The 16,213-nt window shown below is 38.7% G+C and overlaps 1 protein-coding gene across 1 annotated transcript in view; it reads left to right on the forward strand.

Annotated features, from left to right (window-relative positions):
- Positions 1-16,213, forward strand: part of TTC39B (tetratricopeptide repeat domain 39B) — a 70,493-nt gene that overhangs the window by 17,748 nt on the left and 36,532 nt on the right. The window contains exon 2 of the mRNA XM_070742544.1: positions 749-783. Coding sequence (XP_070598645.1) covers positions 749-783 — 35 coding nt within the window. The remainder of the gene's footprint in view (positions 1-748; positions 784-16,213) is intronic.

A 16,213-nucleotide genomic window follows, 5' to 3' on the forward strand; every position in this document is an offset into this window, starting at 1 on the left:
TTGTTTTTGTAGTTATTTGAATTTATCGGCCGCCTTTCTTCAATGGACTCAGGACTTTGCCATTTCCCTTTTTCCTGGATCTATTTCAGAGAAAGTGTGTTCAGTTTGTCTCTTATAATTTGTTAATAGTGAAGCAATATTCAAATTTTGAAACCTTTTAGAACTTTTGAGCATCTTAAAATGTATAGGCATAACATTTGAGAGGATGATTAATTTACAGATTGATAACTGCCTTCATTTGCAATCCATATTCTGAAAAAGAATGCACTGAAAATGATTTCTTCAAACAAGAAAAATATTCACTTGACAAATTCTCAAATTTTGTTTTTCATCTGTGCAACTTTCTCTTTTCTGTTTCTCAGTTTTTATTACATATTTTGATTTTGCTGCTTTTGAATTGGATTTTTGTAAATTTATATTTGACAAAAATATAATTTAACCTCCCCGAACCAAAAAGTAAAATTTGTGTCCACTATGACAAAATGCTTAATCTATTGAGTGCTCCTCAGATCAGTGAAATTATGTTTATTCACAGAAGTTTAGGGAAGTAATGATTCAGGGATGTGCATATTTCACTTGTAATCCCACAGTGTTCTACAATATAATGTACTGCTTACAGTACATTTCTTTTATAATACAGAAATTCTAGAAAGCAAGTAGTACATAGCTGTGGTATTGTATTTAGTAATGCTTTGGATTTTTATAAGATAATGAATTTTCCAATAATTTGTTCTTATTTGATTTGCAGGAAAATTTTGAAGATGCCTTTGAACACATCCCAGTGTAAGTATCCTTTATTATCTCTTTTTTTCAAGCAGTGATGAATAAAAACAACCAAATCACAGATCACAGATCAATCAGATCACAGAGAAGGAGAGAGGAAGGTAGTGCTTTTTACATTTCTATTGTTTGAATTCAAGGAGGAGGGGCTGTAAGAGACAATTTTATTGGCAGTTTGTGTTCAATCAGATTAGGCCGGGGCAGGATTAGACTGGGAAGTATAAAAGGCACGCTTTTTAACGGCGCACGAATCATATAACTATAAACCAAAATCAGCAAAGTTTGATAGCAATAGGGGGTGTGGATTTTCTTGCTAAGTACTTGTATTTCAATACATTGTTAAGATGACTGGCTTGGTGCAGTGTAACACTTGTTTGGCTGTTGTCTTCCGTAGTACCTTGTGGAACTTGGGGTACTGCCCTCTTTGCATAAGGACATCTAGGTTAGATGGCGAGATCTCTAGATTGCAGTCCTTAGTTTGTAGCTTGCAGTCTGAAGTGGAAAAATTGTCCCAGCCACGTGCTGTAATGCAGCCATGTGTGCAGCCTCCACTTCCACAGCGCCCCCCGAGGAGGAGGGCTGTGTGGACAACTGTTGGTTCAGGAAGATTGCGTGCAGTTGAGCAAAAACATAGCAATTTTGGTCTCTCTGTATCGAATTCCTATAATGTTCTTGCGGATTTAAATAGTAAGGATGTTGGAGATTTTAGCAAGGTCCCTCAGGCAGAGAATGAGGGGATGTTCAAAGGGGAAGTTGTTCTAAGTGAGGTACATAGTGTCACCAAACCATCAAGTGCAGTTAGTAGAAATAAAAAGAGGACACATTTTCTTGTGGGTGATTCGACTGTTAGAGGTGTTGATTTGGGACAGAGTAAGGATGTGGTGAAGGAGATGAGGTGTCTCCCAGGGGCCACTGCCAGCAGGGACAGGAGGCGGATTACAAACATTGTTAAGACTGTGAGTAAAGGTAATAACGTTGATTTGGTGGTGCATCTTGGCACAAATGATTTGTCCCAGAGAAATGTTAATGTAGTAAAAAGAGATTTTCAATGTCTAAGTGTGGAGCTGGGTAAAATAACTGATTCAGTGACTTTCTCAGAGGTGTTACCGGTTTGTGGCCAAGAGGATAAAACAACGTGTATCAGAGAGTTTAATGTATGGTTAAGGCAGTGGTGTAAAGCTGAAGGTTTTGGCTATGTAAGTCATGATGTCAATAGGTGGTCTAATAGGGAGTTGTTTAAGAGGGATGGTTTGCATCCATCATATAGAGGTACCCAGGTGCTCGGTGAGGAATTCAGAACTTTCTTGGACAGGCATTTAAACTAGGTAAAGGGGACAGAGATGTAACTGATGTGGGTGATTTCTGTCCCCGACCAATGAGAATAAATCAGTTTTTGGAAGCTTATGAAAAGGGAGCTGCAAATAAAATAGATGTAGTTGTGGATGATAAGGGGCAAACTAATAATGAAAATAATGTTGTTCGGGTAATGTGCACGAATGCTCGAAGCTTGAGCAACAAGCTCTGTGAGTTAATGGCCATAATATCTAGAGATAATTTGGATCTGGTTGCCATAACTGAGACATGGTTTAAGGATTCTAATGAATGGGAAATATCCATACCAGGATATACACTGTATAGGAAGGATAGAATAGAGAGAAGGGGAGGTGGAGTAGCCATTTATGTTAAAGAAAGTCTAAAAACAACACTAATTCAAAATACATGTCAAGATCTGGAGACTCTCTGGATTTGCATGCAAAATAAAGAAGGTTCTGTCATTAGAATTTGGGTGATCTATAGGCCTCCAGGGCAATCTGAGGAATATGACAACAAGATGGTGGATGAAATTACCCAAATGGCAGTAAAGGGAGATATTGTGGTTATGGGTGATTTCAACATGCCTGACGTTGACTGGAATATCCCCAGTGCCCTTACATGCAAAAGTAAGAATATAGTAGAGGCCTTTACAGGAGCAGCTCTGGCACAGCTGGTTAAGACACCAACTAGAGGGGAGAATATTCTAGATTTAGTTTTTACGAATGGGAATTGGGTTTCAGAGGTCAAGGTGGGAGAAACTTTAGGTTGCAGTGACCATCTATGTTTGTGGTTTGATGTAAAAATTCATTGTGAGCAATCCTATAATGCAACCAAAGTACTGGATTTCAGAAAAACAAATTTTAATGCAATGGGGGAATATTTAGATAATGAATTAAAGGGGAGGGATAAAATGGCAGGAGCGAGCACCCAGTGGACTGTATTAAAAAAGGCTATCTTAAAAGCCACTGGACTGTATGTAAGACAAATAACTAAAGGTAAAAGGAAGAAGAAACTGCTATGGTTTAGCAATGATGTAAGGGCTATAGTCAATGAAAAAAAGGCTGCCTATGGGAGGTATAAAGAGTCTGGAAGTATAGCTGATAGGGAGGTGTATAAAATGAGACAGAATGAGGCAAAACAGATAATATATGCTGCTAAAGCCTCAAAAGAGGAAGAAATTGCCAAATCTGTAAAGAAGGGGGATAAAACCTTCTTCAGATATATTAGTGATAAGAAGAAGAAAAACTACGGCATCACGAAGCTTAGTACCGGGAATAATACATGCATTGATGGGAATAAGGAGATCGCTGACCATTTCAATAGCTACTTCTGTTCAGTTTTCTCAAAAGACACCTTACAAAATAATACTATAGAGGGATATAGCATTGCTTCCAGCTGTACGGATTCAGCTCCAGTGATCTTAGAAGCCGATGTCTTAGAAGAACTTGAACGATTAAAGATAAATAAGGCAATGGGCCCAGATGGCATCCACCCCAGAGTTCTTAAAGAACTCAGATCTGTCATTGCTACCCCCCTGACTGATTTGTTTAACCAATCCTTGTTAACAGGAGAAGTTCCTGAGGATTGGAGAATGGCCAGTGTTGTGCCTATCCATAAGAAGGGCAGTAGAGAAGAAGCTGGTAACTACAGGCCAGTTAGCTTGACATCAGTGGTAGTTAAAATGATGGAGACTCTACTCAAAAAGAGGATAAATCAGCACCTAAAAAACAATAACTTATTGGACCCAAATCAGCATGGCTTTACTGAAGGCAAATCATGTCAGACTAATCTCATTGATTTCTTTGACTATGTCACAAAGGTGTTGGATGAAGGTGGTGCCGTGGATATTGCCTACCTGGACTTCAGCAAAGCCTTTGATACGGTTCCACATAAAGAGCTGATAGATAAATTAGTGAAGATTGGACTTAATCCCTGGATAGTTCAATGGATTTGTAGCTGGCTGAAGCGTAGACATCAGAGAGTTATTGTTAACGGCGAGTATTCTGAGCAGAGTCAGGTTACAAGCGGTGTGCCACAAGGGTCTGTTCTGGGTCCTATTCTTTTTAATATGTTTGTGAGTGACATAGGGGAAGGTTTGGTAGGGAAGGTTTGCCTATTTGCCGATGACTCTAAAGTGTGCAATAGGGTTGATATTCCTGGAGGCGTCTGTAATATGGTAAATGATTTAGCTTTACTAGATAAATGGTCAAAGCAATGGAAACTGCAGTTTAATGTTTCCAAATGTAAAATAATGCACTTGGGGAAAAGGAATCCTCACTCTGAGTATTGTATTGGCAGTTCTGTGTTAGCAAATACTTCAGAAGAAAAGGATTTAGGGGTAGTGATTTCTGACAGTCTCAAAATGGGTGAACAGTGCAGTCAGGCGGTAGGGAAAGCAAGTAGGATGCTTGGCTGCATAGCTAGAGGTATAACAAACAGGAAGAGGGAGATTATGATCCCGCTATATAGAATGCTGGTGAGACCACATTTGGAATACTGTGTTCAGTTCTGGAGACCTCACCTACAAAAAGATATTGACAAAATTGAACGGGTCGAAAGATGGGCTACAAGAATGGTGGAAGGTCTTAAGCATAAAACGTATCAGGAAAGACTTAATGAACTCAATCTGTATAGTCTGGAGGACAGAAGGAAAAGGGGGGACATGATCGAAACATTTAAATATATTAAAGGGTTAAATAAGGTCCAGGAGGGAAGTGTTTTTAATAGGAAAGTGAACACAAGAACAAGGGGACACAATCTGAAGTTAGTTGGGGGAGAGATCAAAAGCAACATGAGAAAATATTATTTTACTGAAAGAGTAGTAGATCCTTGGAACAAACTTCCAGCAGACGTGGTAGATAAATCCACAGTAACCGAATTTAAACATGCCTGGGATAAACATATATCCATCCTAAGATAAAATACAGAAAATAGTATAAGGGCAGACTAGATGGACCAGGAGGTCTTTTTCTGCCGTCAGACTTCTATGTTTCTATGTTTCTATGTTTAAAAGTGAAAAATACTATCTAATTAACTATATTGCTATCTTTTCTATTTTTCCTGCTTCATTTCATGCCAGTTCTGTTTTATCTTAGAACAGAGAGTCAGACTTCACCCTATGCTCAGCAGTAAATCTCAGTTTTCCAGTTGTTTTTAAGGATTTCCACAGAGAAGAAACTCTTAGATACGATAAAGCTGGTTATTTTGCTTTATTGAGGATGAGATAGAAATCCTACCTATGTAGAAGATCAGTTTCTATAGAGCACAGAAATTAAGCCAATAATTAAATGGCAGTTCCGAGTTTTAGTTCCCATTATTTTTTTTCTCTAGAATTTTTGAGTGAATTGAAATTTATTTGTTTTCAAAATTGATTTTGCTTATATGACTCTGTTTGGCCTGAGAATCACATATTCTTGTACTATCAACTTCAGCAGTTACACGGTGAAATATAGTAGATCTAATAGTAGATCTATAGTAGATGCTAATTTTATTCAAATTCCATGTTATGCTACTTTTAAATATATGAGCCAGAACGAAATAATTATATATTATTTGGCTCTTATCAAGGACAATGCCCAAAATATAACAAATATATAATAGAACTTAAGCAATTGCTGATCTTACTTGCTGTTACAATTTCTATAAATCTTTGCCAAGTTTCAAATGCTATACAACAAAATGAAGTTAAGTTAGCAAAACTGCAGGAGTGTAACACAAGATCTAGAGCAGTGATGGCAAACTTATGGCACAGATGGCACGCTGAGCCATATCTGCTGGCACGCAAGCCATTGTCCTAGCCCAGCTCCAATGTGCATGTGTGTGCTGGCCAGCTGATTTTTGGCTCCCATAGAGGATCTGGGAGGGCGTTTTTGGCTTCCAGAGAGCCTCCAGGGGATGGGGAAGGGCATTTTATTCATTCATTCATTCATTCATTCATTCATTCATTCATTCATTCATTCATTCATTTATTTATTTAATTCGATTTTTATGCCGCCCTTCTCCTTAGACTCAGGGCGGCTTACAACATGTCAGCAATAGCACTTTTTAACAGAGCCAGTCAATTGCCCTCACAATCTGGGTCCTCATTTTACCCACCTCGGAAGGATGGAAGGCTGAGTCAACCTTGAGACAGTCAGCCATCAGGGAGGACTGGAAACAGAGGAAAGCAAAACACGATCCTACTGGACCCACCAAAAGTTGGGAAACAGACTGTTTCCAGCCTCCAGAGGGCCTCTTGGGGGGGGGGCAGGGGAAACTGTTTTCACCCCTCCCCGGGCATTGAATTATCGGTGTGGGCACTCATGAATGTGTGATAGCACACACCCACACTCTTTCAGCACCCGAGGAAAAAAAGGTTCGCCATCACTGATCTATAGTATTTGATATAAGGCTCACATTGCCAATATAATACTTTGTATGGTTTGTCAAGCATTGCTTCTCCCTCACAATTTTGGTGACCAGACACTGCTTATCTTATTTGCTGTTACACTGGTGACAGGATCCTCTCAAGCATAAGTGCTGTTCTGTCAGTAATAATTAAGTCAAATTCAATACAGAACTCATTTATCCTATAGGGGCTAACATATGCATTACATTTACCAAAATTCTGCATTTATAAAAGCTTTGTGTCTTTTGAAAGGCTCATGCAGTTGCTATAGCAATAGCAGTTAGTACTTTGACTTATATACCGCTTCACAGTGCTTTTCAGCACTCTCTTAAGTGGTTTGCAGAGTCAGTTTATTGACTCCAATAATGTGGGTCTTCATTTTATTGACCTCAGAAGGATGGGAGGCTCAGTCAATCTTGAGCCAGTCAGGATCAAATTCCTGGCAGTGAGTTGAATTAACCTGTAACACTGCATTCTAACCACTACACCACCATGGCTGCTGTGAATCATATTCCAACAGGGTTCCCAAGAGTAATACAAATCCTTAGTTTAGGTGCCATATTGATTTTCTTTCTAATGGCCAAGATATCTAAGATTTTGGTCCTTTAAAAAAATCTAATGGAATTATATATGCCATGCTTTTCAAAAATATATTGTTTGCCTCTAGCTTGTGTGTTGGTTTTCAAAACATTTTGCTCTTGATGTAATGGTTTGTATAAATGTAAAGATTGGGCTAGTGGTTTAAATAATAGAGAAACAATGATTTCTATATTGTGGGCCACATTCCTTCAAGAAAAAATTAGTAGTTGGCAGGCAATTCTGTCTTCCCTACTCATATATTCTGTCCACCTCCACACTATATATATGTGCACACATACATATTAACATACCAGTTAGTATGAAGAAAAAGCTGTTATTGGTATATTGTGGTACCCATTGGAATTATTATACTCACTTTAATTACTACACAGAGGAAAGTGATTTTGCCGAGATTAAAGCATGTGGGAATTGCAATTCAGCCATCCAAGGAGACAATGTTACCTGATGCACTCTAATTTTTCTCACTGCTATCAAAGAGGCAAGAGAGATTTTAAAAAGAGTGAGAGGAAAAAGGAACATACATCTAGAATGTTGGGGTGCCAATGAGAAATGATGGTAAAGAATTTTATCTGGATAAGCTATTAAGCATCTAGAAATATGCACCAACTACTCACTTATCATTAATGTTCAAATGCATAAATCCTTTTTTACTCTATGTGTAAGAATGGGTGGGTGTGAGAGGAATTCCAGGTCAGCGCATTGGTGTGCAGCAGGAGAACAGAGCTCTGTTCAAATTGCCTGATTTTCTGTGTTTGGAAGCCGCGTGAGGCAAGACGAAGCCCCGGAGGAGTGGCCTGCATAGAAGGGATAGACCAGGGACTGTGGCGAGAAGAACGATCCCCACTATAACAGGAAGAACCCCTCAATTCCGGCAAAAGGGACAGAAGAAAAGTAGATGATCGGATGGAAAAATTAGATGAAAGAATGGGAACAATCCAGGAAGTAATAACAACTAATGAAAAGAGAATGAAGTCTATGAAAGAAAAAACAGAACAAATAGATCATAGATTGGAAGGAGCTGAGAACAAACTAGTGATGGTAAAAGGGACCTTGAGGACACTATCTCACACCTGGAGATTAAGAAGGCGGCATTTTTATTGAGGTTCCAGAATGTACTAGAACATAAGGTTGAGAACCTCCCAGAAATTATGGCAGATATAATATCTGGAATAAGAAACAAGAGTAAACAGGAAAGATTAGATGGACGAGATCTACAGACTAGACACCAGTTATGCTTGTAGACACAAACTGCCCATCGAGGTACATATAAGATTTATAAAACGAATGATAATAGATGACATTTATAAGGCCTTAAGGGATAATCCACTTATCTATAAGGGGGGGGGGGATATAATTCTTAGACAGATCCCTAGGAGAATAAGGGATAAAATAAAGCCATTACAACTTTCTATCACATTTACATTACATGTGCTCCAAAAGCACTTTTCCCACCGTTTAGGACCGGCGCTCTTCTCTCGGGTGGGGAGAACGGAGCCATAAGCGCTGCCTTCAAGCTCTGTGCAGGGCGGCCACAGGCGCTTCCGGTGTTCGGCCAGGCAAAAGGCGTGGCGGCGGAGGTTCTCAGGCATCCTCTGTTGCCGCGCCTTTTGCCTGGCCAAATACCGGAAGTGCCTGTGGCCACCCTGCATGAAGCTTGAAGGCAGCGCTTGTGGCTCTGTTCTCCCCCCCGAGAGAAAAGTGCCGGTCCTAAACGGTGGGAAAAGTGCTCTAGGAGCGCAGGCTGAAACGAGAGGTGGGCGGGAGGGCTGGGGAAACGGGGCTCCCAGAGAGAGAATCGATCGTGCAGGAGGATTTGAAAGTGGCACAGCCGCTGCTTGTGTCCAGGTAGTTACACCCATCCATCTCTATCTCTCTCTCTCTCTCGCATGCACATACACACACACACGCAGATGAGGGAACGGAGGGGAAAGGAGGTGACAGTTGGAGCAAAATAAGGTAGAAACCTATTGTAAAATTCTTCCTCCAGTTTGCCAATCTAACGATTATTTTTGAAGCAACAAAATGGCAATATGGAAAAATACATTACAGTTTAGTTAGATGTGTTCCAATTCCTAAGATTTTTGTTAGAGTTGACAAAATTTTTGCTAGATTTTTCTGACCCATTTGACTACAGAATGGATAACATTTAAATTTGAAAAATCTATACACAATATACATATGCAATAAGATGTTGAGGGCCTACAGTTTTGTTTGCAAGGTTTCTTCACCTAAGCATTTACATATAGTGTTTTCCTCAGAAACCAGAAAATTGGTTCCAAGATCTAAGAGAAATTTTGTGTGTTTGGGGGTCTCTTTCACTTCAACAGCCCCCTCCAAATCTCAATAAATACAAATGAAGATGGCCTTCTAGCAGATCTTCCCTCAGATGCACCAATGAACAAAAATACAATCAGAAGATGTATAGATAAGGTTCACAGAGAATATGAACTTTTACATGAAACATTCTAAAAGCTGTTCCATTTTTTCAATATTTATTTGGAAAAATGTATTCTTAATACAAATTGCAAAAAGGGTCAAAAATAAAAATAGCCAGAATATTCTGTTGACACTTCAATTTCTGTGCCAAAAATATTTTTATTTATTAATGCAGTTAATGCAAATATTTTTATTAAATAATGCAGTTAATTAATATTAACTTATTCCTTAAATTTGATTTTTAGTGTTCTGTTATCTGTATTCACTGCCTAATAGTAAAACATTTCATCTAGCTGATTTAGCATCTTTTTGGATGATAGACATATTGTTCTAAGGGCAGAAATATATAAACAGTGCTTCTTTTCCTTTCTTTAATTTCTTAGGCTTACTACTTTCTTTCTCTGCTTTTTGGGACATAGAATAGAATAGAAAAGAATAGAATTCTTTTATTGGCCAAGTGTAGTTGGACACACAAGGAATTTGTCTTTGGTGCAAATGCTCTCAGTGTACATAAAAGAAAAGATAAACTTGTCAAGAATCATGAGGTACAACACTTAATGATTGTCATGGGGGTCAAATAAGCTGGGTTTGGGTGAAACTTGACTTTGGTCTTCAAACCTGGCAAGTTTAAGGCTTGTGAACTTCAACTCCCATTCATAAGGTAGCATGACTGGTGGAGGAATTCTGGGAGCTGAAATCCACAGGTCTTGAAGCTGTCAAGTTTGAAGTTCGTAAAAAGTGTACATGGTTTAAAAAAGTATACATGGTTGTAAAAAGTATTCTGCTACATTGGTATATATACACTATATACACTGGTATTTGTTCAGAATACTTTTTTCCTTGTTTTCCTCCTCTAAAATCTGGGTGCACCTTATATACTGGTGCGTCTTATACACCGAAAAATACGGTATAGGTGGACATAAGAGGGCGTATTCGGAAGGGGGGGGGTGTTGTCTCGGCCAAAGGGAAAAAAGGTAAAAGTGGCTGAATCCAAGTGCCTGGTAGCACGTCTCTTCCTCACCCCATTTCCCTCCAACACACCCGGGATCCAGACCCCTCAGCCCACCCCCCCACACGTTTCGGAGCCAATAGAAACTGCTCTGGGATGATCCCCCCTTTTATTTCTTTATTGGCCAAATGTGATTGGACACACAAGGGACGAGAGAGAAACAAATGAGAGAGTGAAGGGGAAGAGAGAGGGAGAGGACACAGAAATGAGAGAGACCTGGAAGGAGAGAATGAGAGAGAAGGAAAAGAGGGAAAACAGAGAAAGAAGTGGAGAGAAAGAAAGAAAAGGGAAAGAGAGGGAGGAAAAGAGAAAAGTGGAGAGGAAGAAAGGAAGAATGAAATGGAGGGACAGAGGAAAAAAGACTGTTTGGGGTGTGTGTAATTTTTAAAAAAATATAGTTACATTCATTTTCTTTTAATTAAATTCCCTCCTTAATGTTCCTTCAAAAAGAACAACACCAATTATATTTCTAACTTATTAACCATTATGCCAAACTGCTTCCTTCTTTCTTTATACATTTTTCTATAAGCCAAGAAAACCTTGTATAGCCAATTAGATGTTAACAAAAGAAAATTAAAAACAAAACGTAAACATATATGAATTTCAGTGTCAGGCCCAACATTCAGACTTCTTCCCCCCTCTAAATAGTATGTTCCCGTTTTGTTTTTTTACTTTAAAATAAGATATGTGCAGTGTGCATAGGGATTTGTTCATAGTTTTTTTTTATAGTCCGGCCCTCCAACAGTCCGAGGGATAGTGAACTGGCCCCCTGTGTAAAAAGTTTGGGGACCCCTGCTGTAATGGGAGGAGGTTTCTTGGTGTTTCGGCTGAATGAGACAAACTACCTCTTTTGGAGTACGAAGATGGAGTTGTACCTGCGGAGGGAGGAGTTGTGGATGATTGCTTCTGATACACCAGCGGTCCTGGATGATGGGGAACCAGAGGAGAAATGAACAGGCATTAGCCAGCATAATCCTTGCCTTGAAAGGTAATACACGTGAGGGGTTTCCAGTCTGCGAATGAGAGGCATTGTGCAGTGTGCATGTGAGAGCCATTGCAGGCAGCAAAGTGTGGCTGACTAGGAGATTGTAAAAGGCACAGCTGAAGCTGGTAGAGTGTATGCCCACACATTTGCAGAATATAAGGAAGACATTCCATGAGTTGGAAGACAGAGGAATGACATTTACTGAAGCATACAAGATGTATGTTGTGCTTAGTTCCTTGGACAGTTCATGGGACACTTGTGACTAGTCTACAGTCCATGCAAGAGCAGGATTTAACCATGGCATGGTTGGTTGTTGGAGGAGGAACAGAAACAGCTGGAGAGGTGATCAGGAAAGGAATGAGAGAGTATTCAGCATAGACCAGTATATGCAACAGTACAGGGTATTGGCAGAGCAATTGAAAGAGTTAACTTTCTGAAGAGATGATGTGTGGTTCTACTGAACATCTCCAGAGATAATATCCTGCGAGGAGGAACAGAGGAGCCGGGAGGCAAAGGAGCAGAACTCAGTAGCGAATGTGGAGTGGTTCTGCAGCGTGGTTTTCTCTGGCAGCATCAATGACTGAACACACCAGGAATATGTGGTTGTGGGATAGTGGGGCAAGCCAGCATATTGTTAACAATCCACATGTGTTTTCTGGTTTGAACACTGGAATGGGATTTTATTGGCCAAGTGTGACTGTACACATAAGGAATTTGTCTTGGTGCATATGCTATAAGTGTACGTAAAAGTGTACAATACAAACGTGGTTTAGTTTGGCTGATAGACAAAAAGCTGTTGTAAAAGGGGAAGGTAATGTGTATATACCAGACCTAAATGTGACATTGGACAACATGTTATATGTCTCAGCTTTAGAGCATAATATATTAAGTATATCCATGTTATACAGGCAGGGGTATGAAATAATATTTGCCAAGGGATTATAGGGAGGTATGTAAAGGGCACTATAGGGAGTATGTGCAAAAGAGATTAAGAAGGATGGCCTGTATGTTCTAGGAAGGCATGAGAATAGGTGTGCATGGACATGTATAAAGGCACCTAAATAGGGGAGTAGAGCATGTTAGCTATGGAGAGCTGCAGAAGATGCCAGACCCAGGTAGGTAGCATAAGCCACAGAAAAAGCCGAATCAGTGTAAGGAGTACGTAGAGTGCGCTGTTCGTATTGAGGCACAATACAGGGTGTATCCTGTGAATAGAAAAAACACAAGGCAAACAAAAAGTTGTTAGATCTAGGACAGTGATGGCGAACCTATGGCACATGTGCCACAGAGGGCACGCAGAGCCATACCTGAAGGCACGCAAGGCGTTGCCCTATATCAGCTCCAGTGCGCATGCACTTACTCGCCAGTTGATTTTTGGCCTTTTGAGCCGTTTTCGCTCTCCCTAGGCTTCAGGAAAGGCTTTTCTGAACCTTGGGGAGAGTGAAAAACAGCCCAATGGGCCTACTGGCAGTCTGTGCACAAGTACGGTGTGTGTGGAGAGATGTGTACACATGTACAGGGGAGAGCATTGTATTACAGGTGTGGGTACACGCCACACACTATAGTACGCATCCGCACCCTTTTGGCACCTGAGTCAAAAAGGGTTTCAGATCACTGACCTACAAGGTCCATTTCAACTCTGTTAATCTGTTAAAGGCCTACGAACTTGAAATTTACCACGTATGTTCCTCTTGGGTTCTAGGTGCTTAGTCTTCTGATGCTAAAGAGTTCCATTCTACCTATCCACCTGAAAAGAAATCTGTTCCACATGCAAAACATAAGCAAAAGAGAGGTGTTTCAAGTAAGGGGATAGGATGGGTTGGGGCTTCTGTGGGGCAAGGCTGAGGAAGAGAAAGGGATAGGAGAGGAGTAGCCTCTGTGCGGCAAGGCTGAGGGTGAGAAGGGAATAGAGGAGGCTTCTGTGAGGCAAGCCTGAGGAGAGAGGGGGACAGGAGAGGCCGGTTGTAATTACTCATTAATTTTCAACCTGTTAAGTGTTGATTTGTCAAGCCTGATCACATAGTTCTGTAGTGGAGAATGGGTATTTAGCTAGTTTAATATAAATGTCACAATTTTAGCTATCTGAAAAGAAATCAGATGCTGGATATAGCACATTGAATCTCCATTTAATGTTGCCTATACTGTTTATTGTAAGGTTATCTTAAGAATAATGATATTGATTTTTAAATGGAGTTTATTAATAGATTAAGTATAATCGCTTTGTTTACATATCTTTTCATTAGATGTACAACATTTCCTAATAAGAGGAACACAGAGCTCTAATCTAACTTCTCTTTTTTTGGTCCTTCAAACATAGAAATCACTGAGTTGTTTTGAGATCCACTTTCTCCCTTTTTGTAGTTGAGCAGTGATGGATTAGAATTAGGCTGCATCATACATTGGGAAAATCTCCCAGCATCCTCTTTATGCAGAGGCATCATCTGCCAGTACTGCTGTAGCTGCAGTCCTGTCAACGGATATTTCTTGTAAAATCCGATGCAGAGATTTCCTGCTGCTGCGTGAACTTTTGCATCTATTTTGTTTCATAACTAATAAGAAGCCCACTGGTAACGGAGAATAAGGAAATGGGACCTTCTTAGGGTGTTACTGGCTGGATTTTGTTCCCCTGTCTGTGACAGAAATGATTCAGTTCTGCGAGAGGCTTATCTTCACATAGCAATTTGCAGTTAATCATCTAGAAGTTGTCTAATTTAATTCTGTGAGTATACTGTGTTTTTCCTCAACATTGTAGCTGCTAAAATTGACTGCAGAAAACCTGTGTATATTATTTTCTGGGAAATCATTTTATATGACGATTTTTATTTTGAAAAGAGATAGTAAGCTTAATGATGATAATAGAGGGAGTTCAGGATGCACTATATTCTGCTTTTCCTGGGGAAATTTACATTTAAGAGTTAATTTCATGAATGACTTTTTCCTTTTCTCTTGGTAATTTCTATCTATCAGCTTTATTGCTGTGCTTCTGATTGTATAAATGATCTCTAGCTTGATCATTTGTGTATAAAGGAATACTTCTTGAAACTGTTAAATATGGCAGAGAGAAAAATTATCAATGAATCAATTGCTAACAATTTTCATATTCAGTTTAACTAGAACTGTTATTTTGTAAGAAACTATCAGTCTCAGAAGCTAGCAAACATGTTATAATATTATTCCATTTCATTACATTTAGAACTGCTCTCGCTGCTGTAATATATGATTCAGACAGCATACTTTTTGCAACTTCATAGCAATTTATATGAAATAATAGAAAAACGATCATTCAGTGATGCTTATGTGTTTGGATCTGATCCATTATTTGAATGGCGCACTGGGAGTACTGTAGATATTTGCTTTGATTTGTTTGCCTTTTGTGCTGGCTAATCTATTGTTAAGCTTCGGGAATCTTCCTTTTATTATTATGAGGTGATATTATATTTAACTGTTCCCAGTTAATATGTTCTTTTTGTGCACATTTTTAGTTTTAATTTGGTGAAACATAATCACAATCACAATTTTCTCATTTGCTGCTTCTAAACTAGTAAAACAGTTATTATCCCTAAGGATAATAAGAAAGACCTAATATGCCCCACCCAGATCACAGATTTTAGTCATCTTTTGTATTACCTGCATGTTCAAGGTAATTTTGATTTGAAATGTTGATTATAAATCTTCCAACAAATATTAATTTAGACTTAAGTGATGATTCAATCTTGGCTTTAATACACTAAAATAAAAATAATATTTTGTAATAAAATATGCTATCTATCTGTCAGGCATGCAATTGTGGCTGCAGTTTGTTTTAAATTCACAGTAATACATAATTAGCATGTCAGTGATTTATGCATGTGTAACTTTATGTATATTGTGAACAAAACTGAAAGTAGCTTTGCTAAAGATAATTATCTTTTTATTACTTTCTTCTTTTATAAAAGGAAATATGACTCTCCAATAAATAGAGAACAGGAACATATTGCTCTAAAGTAGATTTAAATGAGAGAAGAGAAAACGTTTTTGTAGCACTTCTTCTCATAGTATATGTTCAATAAACCAGAGAAATATTAATTTTAAAAGACTTGCTTCAACTAGTTTGAAAGATGTATTTGTAAATTCAGAGAAGCTAAGTACCAATTGCCATAGTAATAAAATATATATATAGGATATATTGTATGGCTTAGTGGTATTTTCTAGCAGTATCAATATATAATTTGAATATTCAAAATATTACTTTCTCCACAAAACTAATACCGGTAATATAGCTCTAGAAAAAGAGTTCTTAGCATTATGAATCCATTTCATTATACTCTTAGAATTTTCTTCCTAGTTAAAAATAGGATAGAAGAAATAGAGAAAAACGATGAGGGAAGAAGATTATCTGGGCCTCCCATAGAATTTTGTGGGTAAACAAAGGAAATAATGGTTGTTTCTCTTTGGTGTATTATAGTCTGAAATTATTACTTTTGCTTGGTTCCCATTTTTCCTGAAAAACCTCGTTTGTTTGTTTGTTTGTTTGTTTACTTATTTATTAGTTAAGTTTATGTGCTGCCCATTCCCGAAAGACTCTGTGCAGCTTCCAATAAATAAGAACGATGTATAAAACAACATAAAAACATTAATAAGAACCCCAGCCAGACATACATACAGTCACTCATTCTCACTCCTAGCTAAGAGAACTCATTCATTCATTCATTCATTCATTCAT

The sequence above is a fragment of the Erythrolamprus reginae genome, chromosome 2, assembly GCF_031021105.1.
Source record: "Erythrolamprus reginae isolate rEryReg1 chromosome 2, rEryReg1.hap1, whole genome shotgun sequence".
Taxonomy (NCBI): Eukaryota; Metazoa; Chordata; class Lepidosauria; order Squamata; family Dipsadidae; genus Erythrolamprus; species Erythrolamprus reginae.